Genomic DNA, 21,770 nt, shown 5'->3' with positions numbered 1-21,770 from the left:
TTTAATAGTACATGCAACAGCTTTGTAATGTGTCGCAGACGCGTTTATTTTAAACAAACGAGGAAGCTTTTTCATAATCATTGTAGCGTGTATATAATTATATTATTTTGATACAGTGGAACATAACATTACTGTGGGACCAAATCAAACATTTTAAATTTGATATCATAGTAATATCATTTCTGTGTGGGATTTACTGCAATCACAATAACTAATCTCGCATTTTCTTTCCCATTGTTCAACAATTGAAATGAAAAAAAATCACACGCAAAATCTTAACTACGGTTGTTCTTATCTCAATTGTTGAACAATGGGAACGAAAATGCGAGATTAGTTATTGTGATTGCAGTAAATCCCACACAGAAATGATATTACTATGATATCAAATTTAAAATGTTTGATTTTGTTTTAAAAAAACCTATTCCTCTGCAAGTTTCGCCCAAGTTTCTAAAAATACAGTAGTTGAACAGCGAAACGATTAAGAGGTCTCAAATAGTAATATAAAATAAGGAAACCAAATGACACTGATGTTTGCAAACTACAGGTCGCCGCTCGGCCTTCAACAATAAGCTAAAACCAATTCGCACAGCAAGCTATCAAAGACCCGACATAGCAAAATGTAAAACAATTCAAATTTTTTTTTCTATGATAATATTATATATCAATAGAAAAATGGAATGACTAAAGACCTTATTTACATATCAGCTTTTACAAAATATTAGTAATGAAATAAGATAGCATGTACATATTTTCAACAATGCATTTTATAACTTTTGCTAATTTTCTAATGAGACGTGACGTTTTGCTCGGTAGAGATGAAAATAACAAGGAAGAATTTAATAGTACATGCAACAGCTTTGTAATGTGTCGCAGACGCGTTTATTTTAAACAAACGAGGAAGCTTTTTCATAATCATTGTAGCGTGTATATAATTATATTATTTTGATACAGTGGAACATAACATTACTGTGGGACCAAATCAAACATTTTAAATTTGATATCATAGTAATATCATTTCTGTGTGGGATTTACTGCAATCACAATAACTAATCTCGCATTTTCTTTCCCATTGTTCAACAATTGAAATGAAAAAAAATCACACGCAAAATCTTAACTACGGTTGTTCTTATCTCAATTGTTGAACAATGGGAACGAAAATGCGAGATTAGTTATTGTGATTGCAGTAAATCCCACACAGAAATGATATTACTATGATATCAAATTTAAAATGTTTGATTTTGTTTTAAAAAAACCTATTCCTCTGCAAGTTTCGCCCAAATTTCTAAAAATAAAGTAGTTGAACAGCGAAACGATTACATTGTAAGAGGTCTCAAATAGTAATATAAAATAAGGAAACCAAATGACACTGATGTTTGCAAACTACAGGTCGCCGCTCGGCCTTCAACAATAAGCTAAAACCAATTCGCACAGCAAGCTATCAAAGACCCGACATAGCAAAATGTAAAACAATTCACATTTTTTTTTTCTATGATAATATTATATATCAATAGAAAAATGGAATGACTAAAGACCTTATTTACATATCAGCTTTTACAAAATATTAGCAATGAAATAAGATAGCATGTACATATTTTCAACAATGCATTTTATAACTTTTGCTAATTTTCTAATGAGACGTGACGTTTTGCTCGGTAGAGATGAAAATAACAAGGAAGAATTTAATAGTACATGCAACAGCTTTGTAATGTGTCGCAGACGCGTTTATTTTAAACAAACGAGGAAGCTTTTTCATAATCATTGTAGCGTGTATATAATTATATTATTTTGATACAGTGGAACATAACATTACTGTGGGACCAAATCAAACATTTTAAATTTGATATCATAGTAATATCATTTCTGTGTGGGATTTACTGCAATCACAATAACTAATCTCGCATTTTCTTTCCCATTGTTCAACAATTGAAATGAAAAAAAATCACACGCAAAATCTTAACTACGGTTGTTCTTATCTCAATTGTTGAACAATGGGAACGAAAATGCGAGATTAGTTATTGTGATTGCAGTAAATCCCACACAGAAATGATATTACTATGACATCAAATTTAAAATGTTTGATTTTGTTTTAAAAAAACCTATTCCTCTGCAAGTTTCGCCCAAGTTTCTAAAAATACAGTAGTTGAACAGCGAAACGATTAAGAGGTCTCAAATAGTAATATAAAATAAGGAAACCAAATGACACTGATGTTTGCAAACTACAGGTCGCCGCTCGGCCTTCAACAATAAGCTAAAACCAATTCGCACAGCAAGCTATCAAAGACCCGACATAGCAAAATGTAAAACAATTCAAATTTTTTTTTCTATGATAATATTATATATCAATAGAAAAATGGAATGACTAAAGACCTTATTTACATATCAGCTTTTACAAAATATTAGTAATGAAATAAGATAGCATGTACATATTTTCAACAGTGCATTTTATAACTTTTGCTAATTTTCTAATGAGACGTGACGTTTTGCTCGGTAGAGATGAAAATAACAAGGAAGAATTTAATAGTACATGCAACAGCTTTGTAATGTGTCGCAGACGCGTTTATTTTAAACAAACGAGGAAGCTTTTTCATAATCATTGTAGCGTGTATATAATTATATTATTTTGATACAGTGGAACATAACATTACTGTGGGACCAAATCAAACATTTTAAATTTGATATCATAGTAATATCATTTCTGTGTGGGATTTACTGCAATCACAATAACTAATCTCGCATTTTCTTTCCCATTGTTCAACAATTGAAATGAAAAAAAATCACACGCAAAATCTTAACTACGGTTGTTCTTATCTCAATTGTTGAACAATGGGAACGAAAATGCGAGATTAGTTATTGTGATTGCAGTAAATCCCACACAGAAATGATATTACTATGATATCAAATTTAAAATGTTTGATTTTGTTTTAAAAAAACCTATTCCTCTGCAAGTTTCGCCCAAATTTCTAAAAATACAGTAGTTGAACAGCGAAACGATTAAGAGGTCTCAAATAGTAATATAAAATAAGGAAACCAAATGACACTGATGTTTGCAAACTACAGGTCGCCGCTCGGCCTTCAACAATAAGCTAAAACCAATTCGCACAGCAAGCTATCAAAGACCCGACATAGCAAAATGTAAAACAATTCAAATTTAAAAACAAAGGGAATGGACACGTATGCAATATATAATTAAGAATGGAAACGGGGTGTATGTCAAAGAGACAACAACCCGACTAAAGAGCAGACAACAGCCGAAGGCCACCAATGGGTCTTCAACGCAGCAAGAAAATCCCGCACCCAGAGGTGGTCCTCAGCTGGCCCCTAAATAAAATTGTGTACTAGTTCAGTGAAAATGGACGTCACACTAAACTCCAAAACATATAAATGAACTAAAATTAAAAAAAAAACATACAAGACTAACAAAGGACAGAGGCTCCTGACTTGGGACAGGCGCAAAAATGCGGCGTGGTTAAACATGTTTTGTGAGATATCAACCCTCCCCCTATACCTCTAGCCAATGTAGGATAAAGAAACACATAGCAATACGCACAGTAAAACTCAGTTCAAAAGAAGTCCGAGTCCGATGTCAGAATAGGTAACAAAAGAAACTAACCAAAATGACAATGATACATAAATGAACAAAGGACTACTAGCAGTTACTGACATGCCAGCTCCAGACCTCAATTAAACTGATTGAAAGATTATGTCTTCATCATATGAAAGTCAAGTACAATCCCTCTCGTTAGGGGTTTAGTATCATACCATCATAAAATATATGAGAAGAACATTACCCGTATCATGCCAACAACTGGTTATAGAATAGATGTGTTTATTTCCGATGCAAAGACCCTATGAGTGATTCAATATTAATACCAAAATATGCAATCCTTAATGACTTGACAACAGTATCGTAACTATATCCTTTCCGAATAAGTCTGTTTAAAGGTTGTTAGATTTTCCTTAGTAAACACTTAAGTTAATGAAACTCAGCACTTTTTATTTAAGTGGTATGCATACAAAATCTTAAACTAAGTATTTCCTAAGTAAAATCTTAGTTGTTTTAAGTCACGCCTACACAACTTAAATAGCATCCTAAAACCCCTTATACTAAGAAAACGCCTAAGATTATACTTAAGCCTAATGTACCTATACAGCTACCTTACATTTTTAAAAATAGTTAAAAATTAGTCGAAAGTATGCGTTTTTGTAGAACATTAATAGATTAGCTACCATTTAATTGATTTATAATTATATCAATAATAGTTCGTTTGTTTATTGCTAGATATTAACGATCATTGTAATTTTCACAAATACGTATAGTCAACAAATCAAGAGATAACAGAGGGTAGTTATTCAAAGTTATATGAAACCTCAAATTTAAAAAAAACAGTTGAACATGTTTTATATACTTGAATAGCTAAGGTTAACTCTAAAAGAAGTAAACGTATCTTTATTTTAAAAGATAAACCTTTATATTATCAAAATCTTTATAAATGTACCGATATTGATTTATTGACTTCCTAGACATTATTTCGCCGATATTTTACCGTATGCAGTGACCTTAACTACGAGAACTCTCGTTATAACTTCGGCCACCGCACAGCGCAAGTGCGAGGGGAAACCGTGAAGAAAGAATGTAAAAACACGTGCTCTTGAAGGTAAATAGAAATAACAGATTCTTAAAGAACAAATTTGATACAATCTGAATATAGTCATTTTCATAATGAGTAGAATTAGCAGGAGCAATATAAACATGTTAAACAGCACACAAGTATACGTCATATATAAAGCCACAGAAATTTTTGTCTAGTTTAAGCCATAGTCTGTTTTGTGAATTAGTACCTACTTGAATATGAGATATTTTTTTTAAGGGTATATCTGTATCCCCCCATTATGTCTTATTGCTTTTTTCTTCTTTCGTCTTATTTTAAAAAAGGTATTAAAACCAGAAATGTTATATTTTTTACATTCTCCCTTCCAAGTTTCTAATAAGACTTTTTAAACTATTTAGAAAAAAAAAATCATCATTTGATTTGCATAAAGACCATAAATATTCCAAGCAGATATAGTAAGTTGTTCAATTAATGTGTGTTGATTCATTACTACTCAAAAGTGAAATGAATGACTGAAAACCAGTTATAAAGCTTAGTAATATATCTATAACATTATCATAATCCTGTGTCAGTATACATGTATCATACATCTGTTGAATATTTTATTGATTCTTTACCTGAAACAAAGGTGAACGTTTTTCAAAACTTAAAAGTACTAGTCACAGTGGATAAAAAAAGACGACTTGACTAGATAAGCAACGCTGAATATCACTACCTTGCATTATTCGTTAAAGTTAGTTTTAACAGACACGTTGTACAGAACAGGCAACATGCACAAGCAAACTCTGATTTATTTAATGTTCTTGATAGTTCAAACAGGTAAGAAATTACTTTATTTTTGATTGTTCACACATATAATGGAATTTTATGCGACTGTCATACAAGTGAGAGGTTTTGCTAGCTATAAAACTAGGTTTAATTCACCATTTTCTACATAAGGAAATGTCTGTACCAAGTCAGGAATAAGACAGTTGTTTTCCATTGATTTGACATGTTTGGGCTTTTGGTTTTGCCGTTTGATAAGGGACTTTCCGTTTGAATTTTCCTTAGAGTTCGGTATTTTTGTTATTTTACTTTTTAATTGTTAATTATCACACCTTTAATGACTTTTATGTACATATAATGAGATGGACACATATGATCGATGTAGCCTACAACATATATTTTAGACTCAAACATACATTTATTATAGTAAACCGGAACAATTGTTTGTTTACCTTTAGTGTTGACCTTATCAGCAAAACAGATGAATTAAAAAGAAAAAGACTTAATAATATACATCTAGTGGGGTAACAGTATTCCGTCAAATTTGATTCTTATATAAAATGTTGGTTGCTCGTTACATTAAGAGGTTGGAATAACAGGTGCATTGTTAAATTTGTTGACATCTACTGGTCATTGTAGATTTTCTGAATGGTTTTCTGTCCCGTCTAGATTTTGTTCTTGTAACTGAAACCCTTTCCTTCATCCAGGCGGAACTCCTCTCTATTGGGGACTTTCCGTTTTGAATTTTCCTCTGAGTTTGGTATTTTTGTTATCATACTTTTTGCTGGATTCATCACCAGGCATCCTGAAAATAAAGTTTTAGTAACAAATGTAACTAAATATTTCAAATGTAGTATTAAATAAAATTATTATCATTGACTTCGATATATTATATAAATATTATAATGTGCCGAATAAGTCTATGCGTAGATGATTTATTTTATTATTATATTTTTACATTCATACATATACAATAACGACTTCGTTAAAATTTTGCTTTATTTATTTATTTATTTATTGAAGCATATCCCAACATCAAATAGTAGTAAATTATTATACTTAATGTATATACCATTGGAAAAAATGATTTAAGTGAAGACAAATCACTGCATGTCCGTTTAAGAATACATTAGTTACAAAACAGAGTTCGCAGTTTAATAAATAATTAGTATTTTTTATGCATACTTTACATATTACATATGTAAACGACCTCGACCGAATGGTACCTGACTTGAAATGGAACAAGTAGTAAGGTTAAGCTCTGAAATCAAATACAGCAAGGTATTTTACATGTTTGTCAACATCATACTCGAGAGAATACACTTATTGCAATTTGCAACAAAAAATTGGTTGGACAATTTTAGGAAGTAGCAAATTTAAACCAAATTTCGTAAATACCTGAAAAATTAACTGTTATGTTTATCCCCAGTCAATGGAAACTGGTCACCATGGACTAGTTGGAGACCATGCTCAGTAACTTGTGGAAGAGGAAAGAATTATAGAATACGAACTTGTATTGTAATTCAAGGTCAAGTTGCAAACTGTAATGGTTTTTCTGCACAGTCAAAAGACTGTTACAACATAGCATGTGCAAGTTAGACTTTGTTTAAGTTTTGCTTTATTTATTCCGTGTCATGTTTGATTTTCTTATTTTTATTACAATTCACTTTGAAGCATATCCCAACATCAAATAGTAGTAAATAACAATTATTGATTCATATACCGTTGGCAGAAATGGTTTTAGTGAAGAAAAATAAATGCATGTCTGTTAAAGAAGACATTGTTTACAAAATAAAGTGCAGTTTAAATAATTTGTATTTTTTGTATGCATACTTTGCATATTACATAGGGAAACGACCTCGACCCAGTCCCTGACTTCAAACTTAACAAGTAGTTAGGTTAAGCTTTAAAATTAAAAACAGCATGTAATTTCACATATTTGTAAACATCATACTCTAGCCTGTCGAGAGAGAACACTTATTGAAATCTGTAAGAAAATATTTGGTCGGACAAATTTATGAAGAAGCAAGTTTAAACACAATTTCCTAGATACCTTGAAAATTAAAAGTTTTTTTTCCCCAGTAAATGGAAACTGGGGATCATGGACTCTTGATGGACCATGCTCAGTAACTTGTGGAGCAGGAGTGCAGACAAAAAGACGAGTCTGTAATGATCCTGCTCCTACACAGGATGGAAAGCCATGTGATGGTGCAGAAACTATATTAGAAGAATGTAACAAGGAAGCATGTGCAGGTAAGACTTCGTTTAAGTTTTGCTTATTTATTCCTTGCCGTGATTGATTTTCTACTTTTCTATTACAATTGACTTTAAAGCATATCCCAACATTAAGTAGTAGTAAATTATAATTATTCATTTATATACCGTTGGCAAAAATGATTTAAGTGAAGAAAAATAAATGCATGTCTGTTAAAGAAGACATTGTTTACAAAATAAAGTGCAGTTTAAATAATTTGTATTTTTTGTATGCATACTTTGCATATTACATAGGGAAACGACCTCGACCCAGTACCTGACTTCAAACTTAACAAGTAGTTAGGTTAAGCTTTAAAATTAAAAACAGCATGTAATTTCACATATTTGTAAACATCATACTCGAGCCTGTCGAGAGAGAACACTTATTGAAATCTGTAAGAAAATATTTGGTCGGACAAATTTATGAAGAAGCAAGTTTAAACACAATTTCCTAGATACCTTGAAAATTAAAAGTTTTTTTTCCCCAGTAAATGGAAACTGGGGATCATGGACTCTTGATGAACCATGCCCAGTAACTTGTGGAGCAGGAGTGCAGATAAAAAGACGAGTCTGTAATGATCCTGCTCCTACACAGGATGGAAAGCCATGTGATGGTGCAGAAACTAGATTCGAACAATGTAACAAGGAAGCATGTGCAGGTAAGACTTCGTTTAAGTTTTGCTTTATTTATTCCTTGCCGTGATTGATTTTCTACTTTTCTATTACAATTGACTTTAAAGCATATCCCAACATTAAGTAGTAGTAAATTATAATTATTCATTTATATACCGTTGGCAAAAATGATTTAAGTGAAGAAAAATAAATGCATGTCTGTTAAAGAAGACATTGTTTACAAAATAAAGTGCAGTTTAAATAATTTGTATTTTTTGTATGCATACTTTGCATATTACATAGGGAAACGACCTCGACCCAGTACCTGACTTCAAACTTAACAAGTAGTTAGGTTAAGCTTTAAAATTAAAAACAGCATGTAATTTCACATATTTGTAAACATCATACTCTAGCCTGTCGAGAGAGAACACTTATTGAAATCTGTAAGAAAATATTTGGTCGGACAAATTTATGAAGAAGCAAGTTTAAACACAATTTCCTAGATACCTTGAAAATTAAAAGTTTTTTTTCCCCAGTAAATGGAAACTGGGGATCATGGACTCTTGATGAACCATGCCCAGTAACTTGTGGAGCAGGAGTGCAGATAAAAAGACGAGTCTGTAATGATCCTGCTCCTACACAGGATGGAAAGCCATGTGATGGTGCAGAAACTAGATTCGAACAATGTAACAAGGAAGCATGTGCAGGTAAGACTTCGTTTAAGTTTTGCTTTATTTATTCCTTGCCGTGATTGATTTTCTACTTTTCTATTACAATTGACTTTAAAGCATATCCCAACATTAAGTAGTAGTAAATTATAATTATTCATTTATATACCGTTGGCAAAAATGATTTAAGTGAAGAAAAATAAATGCATGTCTGTTAAAGAAGACATTGTTTACAAAATAAAGTGCAGTTTAAATAATTTGTATTTTTTGTATGCATACTTTGCATATTACATAGGGAAACGACCTCGACCCAGTCCCTGACTTCAAACTTAACAAGTAGTTAGGTTAAGCTTTAAAATTAAAAACAGCATGTAATTTCACATATTTGTAAACATCATACTCGAGCCTGTCGAGAGAGAACACTTATTGAAATCTGTAAGAAAATATTTGGTCGGACAAATTTATGAAGAAGCAAGTTTAAACACAATTTCCTAGATACCTTGAAAATTAAAAGTTTTTTTTCCCCAGTAAATGGAAACTGGGGATCATGGACTCTTGATGGACCATGCTCAGTAACTTGTGGAGCAGGAGTGCAGATAAAAAGACGAGTCTGTAATGATCCTGCTCCTACACAGGATGGAAAGCCATGTGATGGTGCAGAAACTAGATTCGAACAATGTAACAAGGAAGCATGTGCAGGTAAGACTTCGTTTAAGTTTTGCTTTATTTATTCCTTGCCGTGATTAATTTTCTTATTTCTATTACAATTGACTTTAAAGCATATCCCAACATTAAGTAGTAGTAAATTATAATTATTCATTTATATACCGTTTGCAAAAATGATTTAAGTGAAGAAAAATAAATGCATGTCTGTTAAAGAATACATTGTTTACAAAATAAAGTGCAGTTTAAATAATTTGTATTTTTTGTATGCATACTTTGCATATTACATATGGAAACGACCTCGACCGAACAGTACCTGATTTCAAACTTAACAAGTAGTAAGGTTAAGCTCTAGAATCAAATACAGCAAAGTATTTCACATGTTTGTCAACATCATACTCGAGAGAGAACACTCATTGAAATCTGTAAGAATATTTGGTTGGACAATTTTAGGAAGTAGCAAATTACACCTTACAATTAAAAGTTATTTTTTCCCAGTAAATGGAAACTGGGGATCATGGACGCTTGACGGACCATGCTCAGTAACTTGTGGAGCAGGAGTGCAGACAAAAACACGAGTTTGTAATGATCCTGCTCCTTCACAGAACGGAAAGCCATGTGATGGTGAAGAAACTAGCTCAGAAGAATGTAATAAGGAAGCATGTGCAGGTAAGACTTCGTTTAAGGTTTGCTTTATTTATTCCGTGCCATGCTTGATTTTCTGATTTCTTTTATAACTGACTTTGAAGCATATCGGTCCGTTTATATTTGCGTCCATTCGTTTTTATTTTGAAATATCAAAAACAAAAAACAAAAACCGAGAGTGTTTTCATTTTTCGTTTTTGATTTCTCAAAAACCAAAACGGAAAACGAAAGTGTTTTCATTTTTTGTTTTTGATTTCTCTAAAACCAATATGAAAATAAAAAGTGTTTCCGTTTTTCGTTTTTGATTTCACTAAAGATGAATGTAATTTTAATTATTCTCGTTTTATAATGTACAATTTTTTCCTTTCTTGTTTCACAGTCATTGATAGTAAATAATGTCAATGTAAACACCCCGGTGTTCTTTCAACATAATGTAGACAAAATAGACCGCCTGACTTATGAATTGAACTACGGTGATAAATGAATCAAAGCCTTTCAAATTACCTTGTTTATATCTTTACTAAAAAAATTATTATATTTAAATATTAAACGAATCATAAATTTAAATTGTACAATATAATATTATATAAGTATCGTACAAATAGATAGATTGAATACAATATCACATTAACAAGGGAGGTTACTACTTTTAAAACTGATAAGAAAACTCGCCCAGTCCTTAAAGTATACATGCACAGCGGTTATCAGATCTATAGTATTTAAATCGAAGTTAATGTCGACGGATGCAAAAGTCTTTATCAATCTGAACAATAAGGGTGCGTTATCTTTACTTTTAAGTTTAGAAAGGTTGATCTAAGATGATTAGAATTGAAGACCAAGGTCCATCTGCCAGTATTATACGAACATTCAGGACGATAATGTGTTTTGCTTGATCAATTGATTGAAAAACAAATTTGCGCAATTTCACAGTTCAAACCGGGATAAGCATTCAATCATTTTGCCATTTGGAGCCTATTCGGTATTAGTTTTGCTTATTTGTGAAAGTTATATGGTGACCTGAACTGGAGGGTGTGGAAGGGGGGGGGGGGGGGGGTACATTTACGGAATAGAGAATAGTGGGCAAAAAATATATATAAAAGAGACAATGAACCAAGACATGAAAAAAATAGAATAATGAGGTGTTTAAATATGAATAGAACAAAATAATTGGCAAAAAGTAAAAAGAAATAAAGAATAGAGATAAATGGCCTAAAACACTAATTAAAGAATAGAGAAAAATGGTATAACATATCAAAGAATACAAAAATGAAGAACCCCGCATCCAGACCATCGTACTAGTTGCCTAAACCAACGTTATTTTGTTTCCGGTAGATTGTTATTGGTTATCATACGTTTTCTTTTTATTTCTGTGCCTATCAATTAAGACGTGAGCTTTCATGATTTGCCAGCTTATTACATTATAAAAACAGACTAAGCCGAACATCACCCTGGATTTTTTCTCAAGTAGACCTCAGATACCCACCCAACCACACCATTACCGAAAAGTTAATAAAAAAATGTCTACGGCAATACTTTTGTCCGCACTAGGTGCAAAAGGAAGCTAGGTAGCTGAGGTTTACTGTAGAAAAATCCATGGTGTTGTTCGGCTTAGTTTTTTTTTTCTAAAGTACATTTGTAGGTCCAAAGTTGAGGTCGGATACCCTACCCAACCCTTCCAGAAAAGATAATAAAAAAAAAATCTACGGCAATACTTTTGTCCGCACCAGGTGCAAACGTAAGCTAGAGATCTAGCGCATACTTGATCAGAATTCCTAGTTTAGGTATAGCACGGATTATTTTTTTAAAGCTAATAAATAATTTCCTTGTCCACCATACTTTGAGTACAAAAAATAAACCTTTCGTCCAATCATAAGTAAGCGAAATCCACTGGTTCAGAAGTAGAATCTTTTGTCAAAAAAGTTTAGTGTGGCAAACAAAAAAGTTAAAGCACGAGTGAAACTTTCTTTTCTTCTAATGCATCACAATAGTTACTTTTCATGAACTATTTGACAGGATGCCGAGAATATGGAAAGCTATTTCACACAATAGTGCAATTTTGCCAACATTTAAAATAATTTCATAATTATTTACGATTCTATATACACTCAAAAGTGTTGACTATTTAAAATGTAAAGCGTGCAGCACGCTGTGTGATATATTGAAAGCGATTTCTATTGCATTTATATAATTAATGAACAAGAAATGAAATTTTAAAATTCATTGAATAATGTCTTTGACTGCTTAATTATTTATCAAAAACTGATAATATAGTGGTTATATATTAATAAAAACATCTGAAGAACGTTTGAATCTTATGCAACATTTGAGTTTATATAAATATCTGAAAACTGGCTGCTAGCGAAGTGGCTGCTAGCGAGTGGCTGCTTGCTTGAGCCTGGTCTTACAAACTCCGCATTTTCATTCACGTCTTCACATTACAGGTTGCAACACCTTGCCAAATTATTGGGTTCCAATAAACGTTTAGCAAATTATGCCAATGTGCTTTCCCATGGGATTTTATACAGAACAATTACCGGAAATCTATGGTAGTTTGCAAAATAATTGTCAAAATCGAAATCTTACTAACAAAGTAGATACTCACATTAAAAAAGGTTGAGGCATTGAAGGCCAAATAAGTTTTTATATTTCACATTCTTACCTGTCTAATTGAAATCAGACGGTCATTGTAGAGTTCCAAGAAGTTTACAAATTAATTTAATACAATGGCAAAAAATAATGTAAAGTTTCATTGGTGAAATAATAAATTAATTAAGACTGAGAATGGAAATGAAGAATGTGTCAAAGAGACAACAACCCAACCAAAGAGCAGAAAACAGCCGAAGGCCACCAAATGAATGGGTCTTCAACACTAAGGGAAAATCCCGCAACCAGAGGCGGGCTTCAGCTGGCCCCCAAATAAAATGTATACTAGTTCAGTAAAAATGGACGTCACACTAAACTAGAAATTAAAAAAAAAAAACATACAAGACTAACAAAGGCCAGAGTCTCCTGACTTGGGACAGGCGCAAAAATGCGGCGGGTTTAAACATGTTTTGTGAGATCTCAACCCTCCCCCTATACCACTATAGCTATCCAATGTAGAGTAAACAAACACACAGCAATACGCACAGTAAAACTCAGTTTAAAAGAAGTCCATTCCGATGTCAGAATAGGTAACAAAAGAAACTAAGCAAAATGACAATGATTCATAACTTAACAAAGGATTACTAGCAGTAACTGACATGCCAGCTCCAGACCTCAATTAAACCGATTGAAAGATTATGTCTTCATCACATGAAAATCAAGCACAATTCCTCCTGTGAGGGGTTTAGTATCATACCGTCATTAAATGTACGAGAAGAAAATGACTCGTATAATGCCAACAACTGGTTTTAGAATTAATGTGGTTATTACCGATGCAAAAACCCTATAAGTGAATCAATATTAATACCAACATATGTCATCTTTAATGAACCTTTTTGTGTGATTATTTGATTACTAGACCAAATATTTCATGATTATTTGATTATCTAGGACTGTATTTTAGATTAATTAATTACCAAGTTTAGAAAATAAATGTGTGTGTATAGCAAACATCTAAAATTTGGCTTGAAAGACGTCAATGTTTTTCGCCTCGCTCCGCTCGGAAAAATTGTTAAGAATTAAATCCGAAGATTGAACGCGTCTGTCCAGTAATCTTATTAAAATTCATACATATATTAACGTGCTCATACATATAAGTATAACGAAATCAGAGATATATCTTGTAATTAGATTGGTTCGTCTAATTAAGTATTTTTATCCGAAGTAAATTTACTAACTTCTTTAATAGAGAATTTGAACAAGAATGTGTCCATAGTACATGAATGCCCCACTCGCACTATCATTTTCTATGTCCAGTGGACCGTGAATTTGCCGTCAGAACTTTAACTTGACATTAAAATTAGAAAGATCATAATATTATCATATGGAACATGTGTACTGAGTTTCAAGTTGATTGGACTTCAACTTCATCAAAAGCTACCTTGACCAAAAACATTAACCTGAAGCGAAACAGACGGATGAACGGAAGAACGAACGGACGCACAAACCGAAAAACATAATGTCCATAAATGGGACATAAAAAAAGTACTGAAATTGAATGAAGGTCTGGTAAATCTCAATGAGACCATAACAGGCATATCCAAATAAAGTTCCCTGAAGTCAAAGACAACTTCCCCCACCTGAGATCTATTTCCACTACTTCTGCAATATTAAATTTATCAATAATAATATAAATAGAAATTGTATGTATGTAAATTAAAAACGATCAGGGTAAACTTATCAATCCTTTAAATAAACTTATTTTAAAAGGTTACCAATTGAACACTGTAAATAGATCTCTGAATATTGTTTTAATTGGTATAAATATAAATTTTGTTATCAGTAACTTAAAACCATACTACATATTATTGTTATACACACCAAGGTACTACAATCTGTTGATACCTATGATTTAGCATTGCACAAGGTCATGTCTTTCTCTGACTGTTAATAACGTCTTTACACTAAGTCCATTGGATGTTGGATGTGTACTGATTGATATGTTAGTCTTAGATGCAGGATTTGTTTTATTAGTTGTTATTGGCTTTAAACTAGCTGTCAGTAACTGCGATTACTCTTAGATCTGTACTTTGTGTCATTTTTTTGTTTATTAAGGATGTATAAATACCCTGCCACGTCCGGTCTGTGCTTTTGTTAGATGTTTTTTTCCCCTGTTTTTATCGATCTGATATGTTAAACCCTTTTCAACTGATTTTCATAGTTTGTTCTTATGTTGTGCTGTAACAAAACTGTCCCAGGTTAAGGGGAGGATGAGGGCTCACAAACATGTTTAACCCCGCCACATACTGTATGTGCCTGTCCCAAGTTAGGAGCCTGTAGTTCAGTCGTTGTTGTTTGTTGATGTCTGTCATATTTGTTTTTTGTTTTATTGTGTTATAAATTAGGCCGTTATTTTTCTCAATTGAACTCTTTCATATTTTTCATGTGAGGGCCTAGTATACCTGACTATACTGTATGGTTTTTTTTCTCATTGTTGAAGGTGGTACGGTTGCCTACATTGTATATATAACTGTTTACAGCCACTTCATTTGAACTTTGGGGATAGTTGTCACATTGGCAATCATACCACATCTCCTTATTAAAAAATGTTGAGGGGGTTGAAATTTGTATTTCTTAGAAAAGTTCCAATGTTTTCTTCCCAGGTCACCCAGTTTTAATTGGATATTTTTACATTTTGCTGTACCCTTGGATTTGTGTTTAGAGCCAACCAGAGCTTACTGCCTTTTGATGGGTAGTTGAAGACCGTATTGTGAGCTCTAGTTGTCTTTTTGTGTATTGCATATGGTGATTTGGTGATGTCTTCATGCCATTGTCCCATTACTTTGTATAGACAGCTTATAAGTCAACCTTATCTTTCAAAGACGACAAATGATGGCCAAAGCTCTCCTGGGCTTTTGTATAGTCAGGCGAGAAACAATATATAAACTGATTTGGCTTGGTATAAACATGTATATTTAGTAAACTCGAATAAATTCTAGTCAAATTAATATTTTAAGACAACAAAAAATATAAAAGTGTAAAAAAAAATGTTTTTAATACATGTTGAAAATATTATTAGGGCCCCGCCGAATGGCAGCGCCCTATAGTGATCAGTCTGTCCGTCCGTCCGTCCGTCCGTCCGTCCGTCCGTCCGTCTGTCTGTCTGTTCGTCCGTCCCTAACAAATTGTGTCCACTCTATATCTAGAAAACCGTTACAATTTCAAAGTTTATACTTGACATGTATATTAACCAACACCAGAGGGTGTGTCATAATGTATGTACAAATTCCTAGGTCAAAGGTCAAAGTCAAAAACTTTGGTTTCAGTTGAGAACCCCATGTCCTATGGTAAATATCGTGTCCGCTCTATATCTTGAGAACCGTTATGATTTCAAAGTTTATACTTGACATGTATATAAACCACCACCAGAGGGCGTGTCATAATTTATGTACAACTTCCCAGGTCAAAGGTCAAGGTCAAAAACTTTGGTTTCAGTTGACAACTCCATGTCCTATGGTAAAGATACAATTTTTTTAATGCACATTATTCACAGCGGGGCCCACAGATATGGCTCCCATCTCAATGATATCTAGTTGTATTTGTGAGTGGCCGTGGATAAACGCATGTTTTATGGTCTGGATTAAAAAAAGTATTAACTTCGGGTACAAATCCCTGCCCCACCCCAGAGAATCAAATGGTTGCTTCCTTGGGAACAATAGAGATTGAAGATGTTGAGAATGAATATCAGATAATATTGTTTTGTTCTGCGGCGACGTTAAAGGAACACCAATCAGTTAATCGATCTTTATGACTATGACTTCAGTTGTGTTATATTCCTTGTTGTAAAAGTTCATTTTCTGCTTTGTGTAGACTTATTAAAACTTGGAATAGATCTACGAAGACTAATGAACGGTCATGTGTGGTTTTGCAATTTTATATGCCTACCGATGTCTAGATATGATACGATGCTACCGGACATAAAAAAAACTGTCCCTTTTTCATGGAAAATTAAACTGTTACAGTATATTAAAGAATACAAAACTGGCTCTATTTTCTGTAAATACAAATAAAAAGCTGACATGGGTTAAACTAAAGCTAGAAATCCCAATCTCCCGACATCAATTCATTTAAAAAGACCATTTATATATTTGTAAAAGAAAAACCATTAAAGGTCAAAGTACGGTCTTCAACACGGAGTTTTGGCTCACACCGAACAGCAAACTACAAAGGGCCCCAAAATAACCAGTGCAAAACCAATCTAACGGGAAAACCAACGGTCTAATCTATATACTAAACGGGAAACGAGAACACTTATGAACCACATCAACAAACGACAACTACTTCACATCAGGTTCCTGACTTAGGACGGGTGCAAACAAATGCAGCAGGTTTAAACATTTTAATAGGTACCAAAATCACCCTTACCCGAAACACTAGTGTAACATATGACCTTAAAATTTAACGTTGAAGGGCTAAACTTGCATTGAGCCTTGTTTAGGCCCTAAAATAGAAAATAAAGAGAAGTGGAGTAAATGTGCATGGGACAACATCGCACACAATACATAGAAAAAATGAAAATTATCAATGAACAGGGCTTTTATTCCTGTTCTTCATCTTGAAAGTAGCCGGAGGGTCTTCAACGAGGCAACGAACCATTCATACCCTAAAACAACAGCCACACACCTGACTATGTGGATTACAATGTTTTGTTTTATCCTACATATGTCTTTTGATGTTGTCCCTAAATTCTAAAAGTCTTACACTGAATCTATATATTTTGATATATTGTCGAAAAAATAAATAAAACAAAACTTGCGTTTTAGATTAAGAAAGGGTCCGAAAGAAACGTTCAGAATGCACGATTTTGCGTCATTTTTTCCAGATCTTTTTGGGCCTTGAGCCCTAGACCCCTCGCCCAAAATAAATTTTGCTTCACTTGTAATAGAGGCTATAGTTACGGCCCTGTCTTATCACCTTAGATCAACCTTTCTAAACTTAAAAGTAAAGAACACGCACCCTTATTGTTCAGATTGATAAAGACTTTTGCATCCGTCGACATTAACTTCGATTTAAATACTATAGATCTGATAACCGCTGTGCATGTATACTTTAAGGACTGGGCTAGTTTTGTTATCAGTTTTAAAAGTAGTAACCTCCCTTGTTAATGAGATGTTGTTATCAATCAATCTATTTGTACCATACTTATATAATATTATATTGTACAATATAAATTTATGATTCGTTTAATATTTAAATATAATATTTTTTTTTTTAGTAAAGATATAAACAAGGTAATTTGAAAGGCTTTGATTCATTTATCACCGTAGTTCAATTCATAAGTCAGGCGGTCTATTTTGTCTACATTATGTTGAAAGAACACCTGGGTGTTTACATTGGCATTATTTACTATCAATGACTGTGAAACAAGAAAGGAAAACATTGTACATTATAAAACGAGAATAATTAAAATTACATTCAAAATTCATCTTTAGTGAAATAAAAAACGAAAAACGGAAACACTTTTTATTTTCATTTTGGTTTTAGAGAAATCAAAAAAAAAAAATGACAACACTTTCGTTTTCCGTTTTGGTTTTAGAGAAATCAAAAACGAAAAACGAAAACTATTTTGTTTTTCGTTTTGGTTTTTGAGAAATCAAAAACGAAAAATGAAAACACTCTCGTTTTTTGTTTTTTGTTTTGGATATTTCAAAATGTAAAACGAATGGACGCAAATATACACGGACCCATAACCCAACATTAAATAGTAGTAAATTATGGTAATTAATTTATATACCGTTGGCAGAAATGATTTTAGTGAAGACTCTCAATGCATGTCTGTTAAAGAATACATTGTTTACAAAATAAAGTTTGCTGTTTAAACAAATCGTATTTTTATGCATACTTTACATATAATATATGGAAACGATCTCGACCGAACAGTACCTGACTTCAAATGTAACAAGTGGTAAAGGTAAGCTCTACAATTAAATACAGCAACTCGAGAGAGTACACTTATTGAAATCTGTAAGAAATATTTGGTTGGGCAATTCTAGGAAGTAGCAAATTATACCTTAAAAATTATAAGTTATTTTTTCCAGTCAATGGAAACTGGGGATCATGGGGTATTTATGGATCATGCTCAGTAACTTGTGGAGCAGGAGTGCAGATGAAAACACGAGCTTGTAATGATCCTGCTCCTTCACAGAACGGAAAGCCATGTGATGGTGCAAATACTAGCTCAAAAAATTGTAACATGAAAGCATGTGCAGGTAAGACTTCGTTTAAGTTTTGCTTTATTTATTCCGTGCCATGCTTGATGTTCTTTTTTCTACTATAATTGACTTTCGGAAGACGTAATTTGTTTTTTGAGTAAAGACATTTTTTATAATAAAATAAATACTATACAATACCTAGAAACAGAAAATTTAAATTGCCTGTTTTTTATTTAAGAAAACAACCAATACAAACGCAAGACTTCAAAGCTTTTTAGTAACATCGAAGGAATATGCTTTGTACTTATAAATAAAGGCAACAATAGTATACCACTGTTCGAAACTCATAAATCGATAGAGATAAAAACAAATCCGGAATACAAACTAAAACTGAGGGAAACGCATCAAATATAAGAGGAGAACAACGACACAACAAAAACACAACATTAAAATGTAACACACACAGAAACGAACTATAATGTAACAATGGCCATTTTCCTGACTTGGTACAGGACATTTTAAGAAAAAAATGGTGGGTTGAACCTGGTTTTGTGGCATGCCAAACCTCCCGCTTTTATGGCAATGTTAAATATAACATTAAAATGACAACATTACATGACATGACTACAATATAAATAAATGGGAGAACATATAGGACAAAGAAACACACGAATTATAGCTAACAAAAGGTACTAGGTTTAAAATTTAATACGCCAGACGTGCGTCTCGTCCACACAAGACTAACCAATGACGATCAGATGAAAAAAGTTTGAAAGCCAAAACAAGTACAAAGCTGAAGAGCACCGAGGACCAAAACTTCCAAAAAGTTGCGCCTAACACGGCCAGGGTTTTCTGCTTGGGACAAGAACATCCTTATTATTTAGAATAATTTATACTTTTGCAAACAGTACGTTTTATAAAATGACTATATAATAGATATACATGATACAATCGAAGTGGGGACTAACTACAGAATAAAAACGGATACATTACATAAAACAACTTAATCCAACACATAAAAATACACAGCCGAGCTAGCCAAAGCCTCAACGCACAAAGTGACGTCACATTTGAAATTCTAAAAAAAACACACAAAGTGACGTCACATTTGAATTTGTAAAAATATTTCCCAAAAATAAGATAGAATTAGGATTGATTCAAGATTAGATTTGTAATACTGACATTACATTTATTAATAACAATGAAAATTACAATACTATTAATATCAAATTGTGGTAGTAATTAGATAATTAATTGTATTATCTAGCTATGTCGGTGTTTCTTCTGAATCAAACTGTAAACCAAATATATCGTATAAATTTCGTTGAACCAAACTAAAATCTAATAAATGAAGGGGGTGATTAATTATCTTTACCATAACACACGAATATAACAGAAAAGACGTTAAGACATTTGACAAAATCCGACGAGAATAACAAATATAACATCAAAATAAAATACATGAATTTGGGATAGAAAAGTACCGTGACACGTCTTATAGCAATGCGGTTTCACACTCAGTAGATGGTTTATAAAGATATGATAAATATAACGAATGGGTTCCTGTCATACTACATTTTAGTCTGGTATTTGTGATATGTTTTTACAAGTTATAGACATAAAGTTATTTGCCGATCTACAAAAAGTAGGGTAACATTGGTTTCATTCAAAATTCGAATGCAGAGATAATGTATTGGAACATACGAAATAAAAAAAATATCAGTCCTTGGATGGTGTAAACTTCCCACTAACACCATTACACCATACACCCTGTGCCATTACACCATACACGTTAAACCTTTGCACCATACACCTTACACATTACACCATAAGGCAATTTAATTTCAAATAAAGCGTGCGACTACAAAATTATTTATTTATTTTAAAAAAACGAATTTTGATCACAATATTGTAAATTAATGTATAAAATTAAAAGAAATCAGTTCTTATCAATATTTTTAGTTTTAAATGTCGTACACCATTCCTGATCGCACGTTACACCATTACACCATCCCCCTTACACCATACACCATAGTACCATACACCTTCTACCATTGCACCATATGCCATACACCATTACACCATACACGTTTTTTTCGGAAGTTTACACCATCCAAGGGCTGTAACACAAGCTTTGTGACATAAGAGAGTACTTCTCAGTAAGTATATGAATAAGTTAAGAGAAAGCTTTAACGCAATCTGTATAATCTAATATGTTTTTATTTATTTTGTAGATTGTCATCATGGACAGTAGATAATGCAAATTGCAGCAGCCTACGTGCAAAGTTTAATGACAATGCATGATGTTCCTGTATCAAAAATAAAATTTGCTGCATTTTTACTGATCATAAATGAATGTGTCGTCTTTTTTATTTAACACACCAGGAAAAAATGTTTTCTGCTTTTACGTTATGTTCGTTTTATACTTCGACGAATCATAACAAAATAGATGTAAGAAGATGTGGTATGAGTGCCAATGAGACAACTCTCCATCCAAGTCAAAATTTATAAAAGTAAACCATTATAGGTCAAAGTACGGTCTTCAAAATGTCTATATTGATAAAAGATCAGGAATACACCTATTTCTAATGTAACTTTCAATGCTGACGAATTAACTAAATAATTTGGCTACCTTTTTCGGTGAGCAGTTTATTAGGTCTTTCCACTTTTCCGTGGAAATACCTTTTAAAATTTGCTTTTGTTCTTCCCCCTAATTTATTTCTTGCGCTGTATTGATGTTTCAGGAGATGTCGCTTAAA

At 32.6% G+C, this 21,770-nt stretch overlaps 1 protein-coding gene across 1 annotated transcript; it reads left to right on the top strand.

Moving 5' to 3' along the window:
* The first annotated feature begins 6,841 nt into the window (after positions 1 to 6,841).
* Positions 6,842 to 21,265, top strand: LOC127702016 (hemicentin-1-like). Its single transcript, XM_052205993.1, has 8 exons — positions 6,842 to 6,848; positions 7,458 to 7,628; positions 8,117 to 8,287; positions 8,777 to 8,947; positions 9,437 to 9,607; positions 10,070 to 10,240; positions 18,898 to 19,068; positions 21,246 to 21,265. The coding sequence occupies exons 1-8, from the start codon at positions 6,842 to 6,844 to the stop codon at positions 21,263 to 21,265; spliced, it is 1,053 nt and encodes a 350-aa protein (XP_052061953.1).
* The last annotated feature ends 505 nt before the right edge of the window (positions 21,266 to 21,770 follow it).

Source organism: Mytilus californianus, unplaced genomic scaffold, assembly GCF_021869535.1.
Source record: "Mytilus californianus isolate M0D057914Y unplaced genomic scaffold, xbMytCali1.0.p SCAF_5, whole genome shotgun sequence".
Taxonomy (NCBI): Eukaryota; Metazoa; Mollusca; class Bivalvia; order Mytilida; family Mytilidae; genus Mytilus; species Mytilus californianus.
Note: the sequence above shows the minus strand (reverse complement) of the source record. Positions and strands in the feature narration are given on the sequence as shown.

Bases quoted from the DNA above. Each gene is read 5' to 3' on its own strand.
- LOC127702016 (XM_052205993.1), top strand. The intron at 7,629-8,116 runs GTAAGACTTCGT...TTTTTTCCCCAG, and splicing joins TAACAAGGAAGCATGTGCAG to TAAATGGAAACTGGGGATCA. The intron at 9,608-10,069 runs GTAAGACTTCGT...ATTTTTTCCCAG, and splicing joins TAACAAGGAAGCATGTGCAG to TAAATGGAAACTGGGGATCA.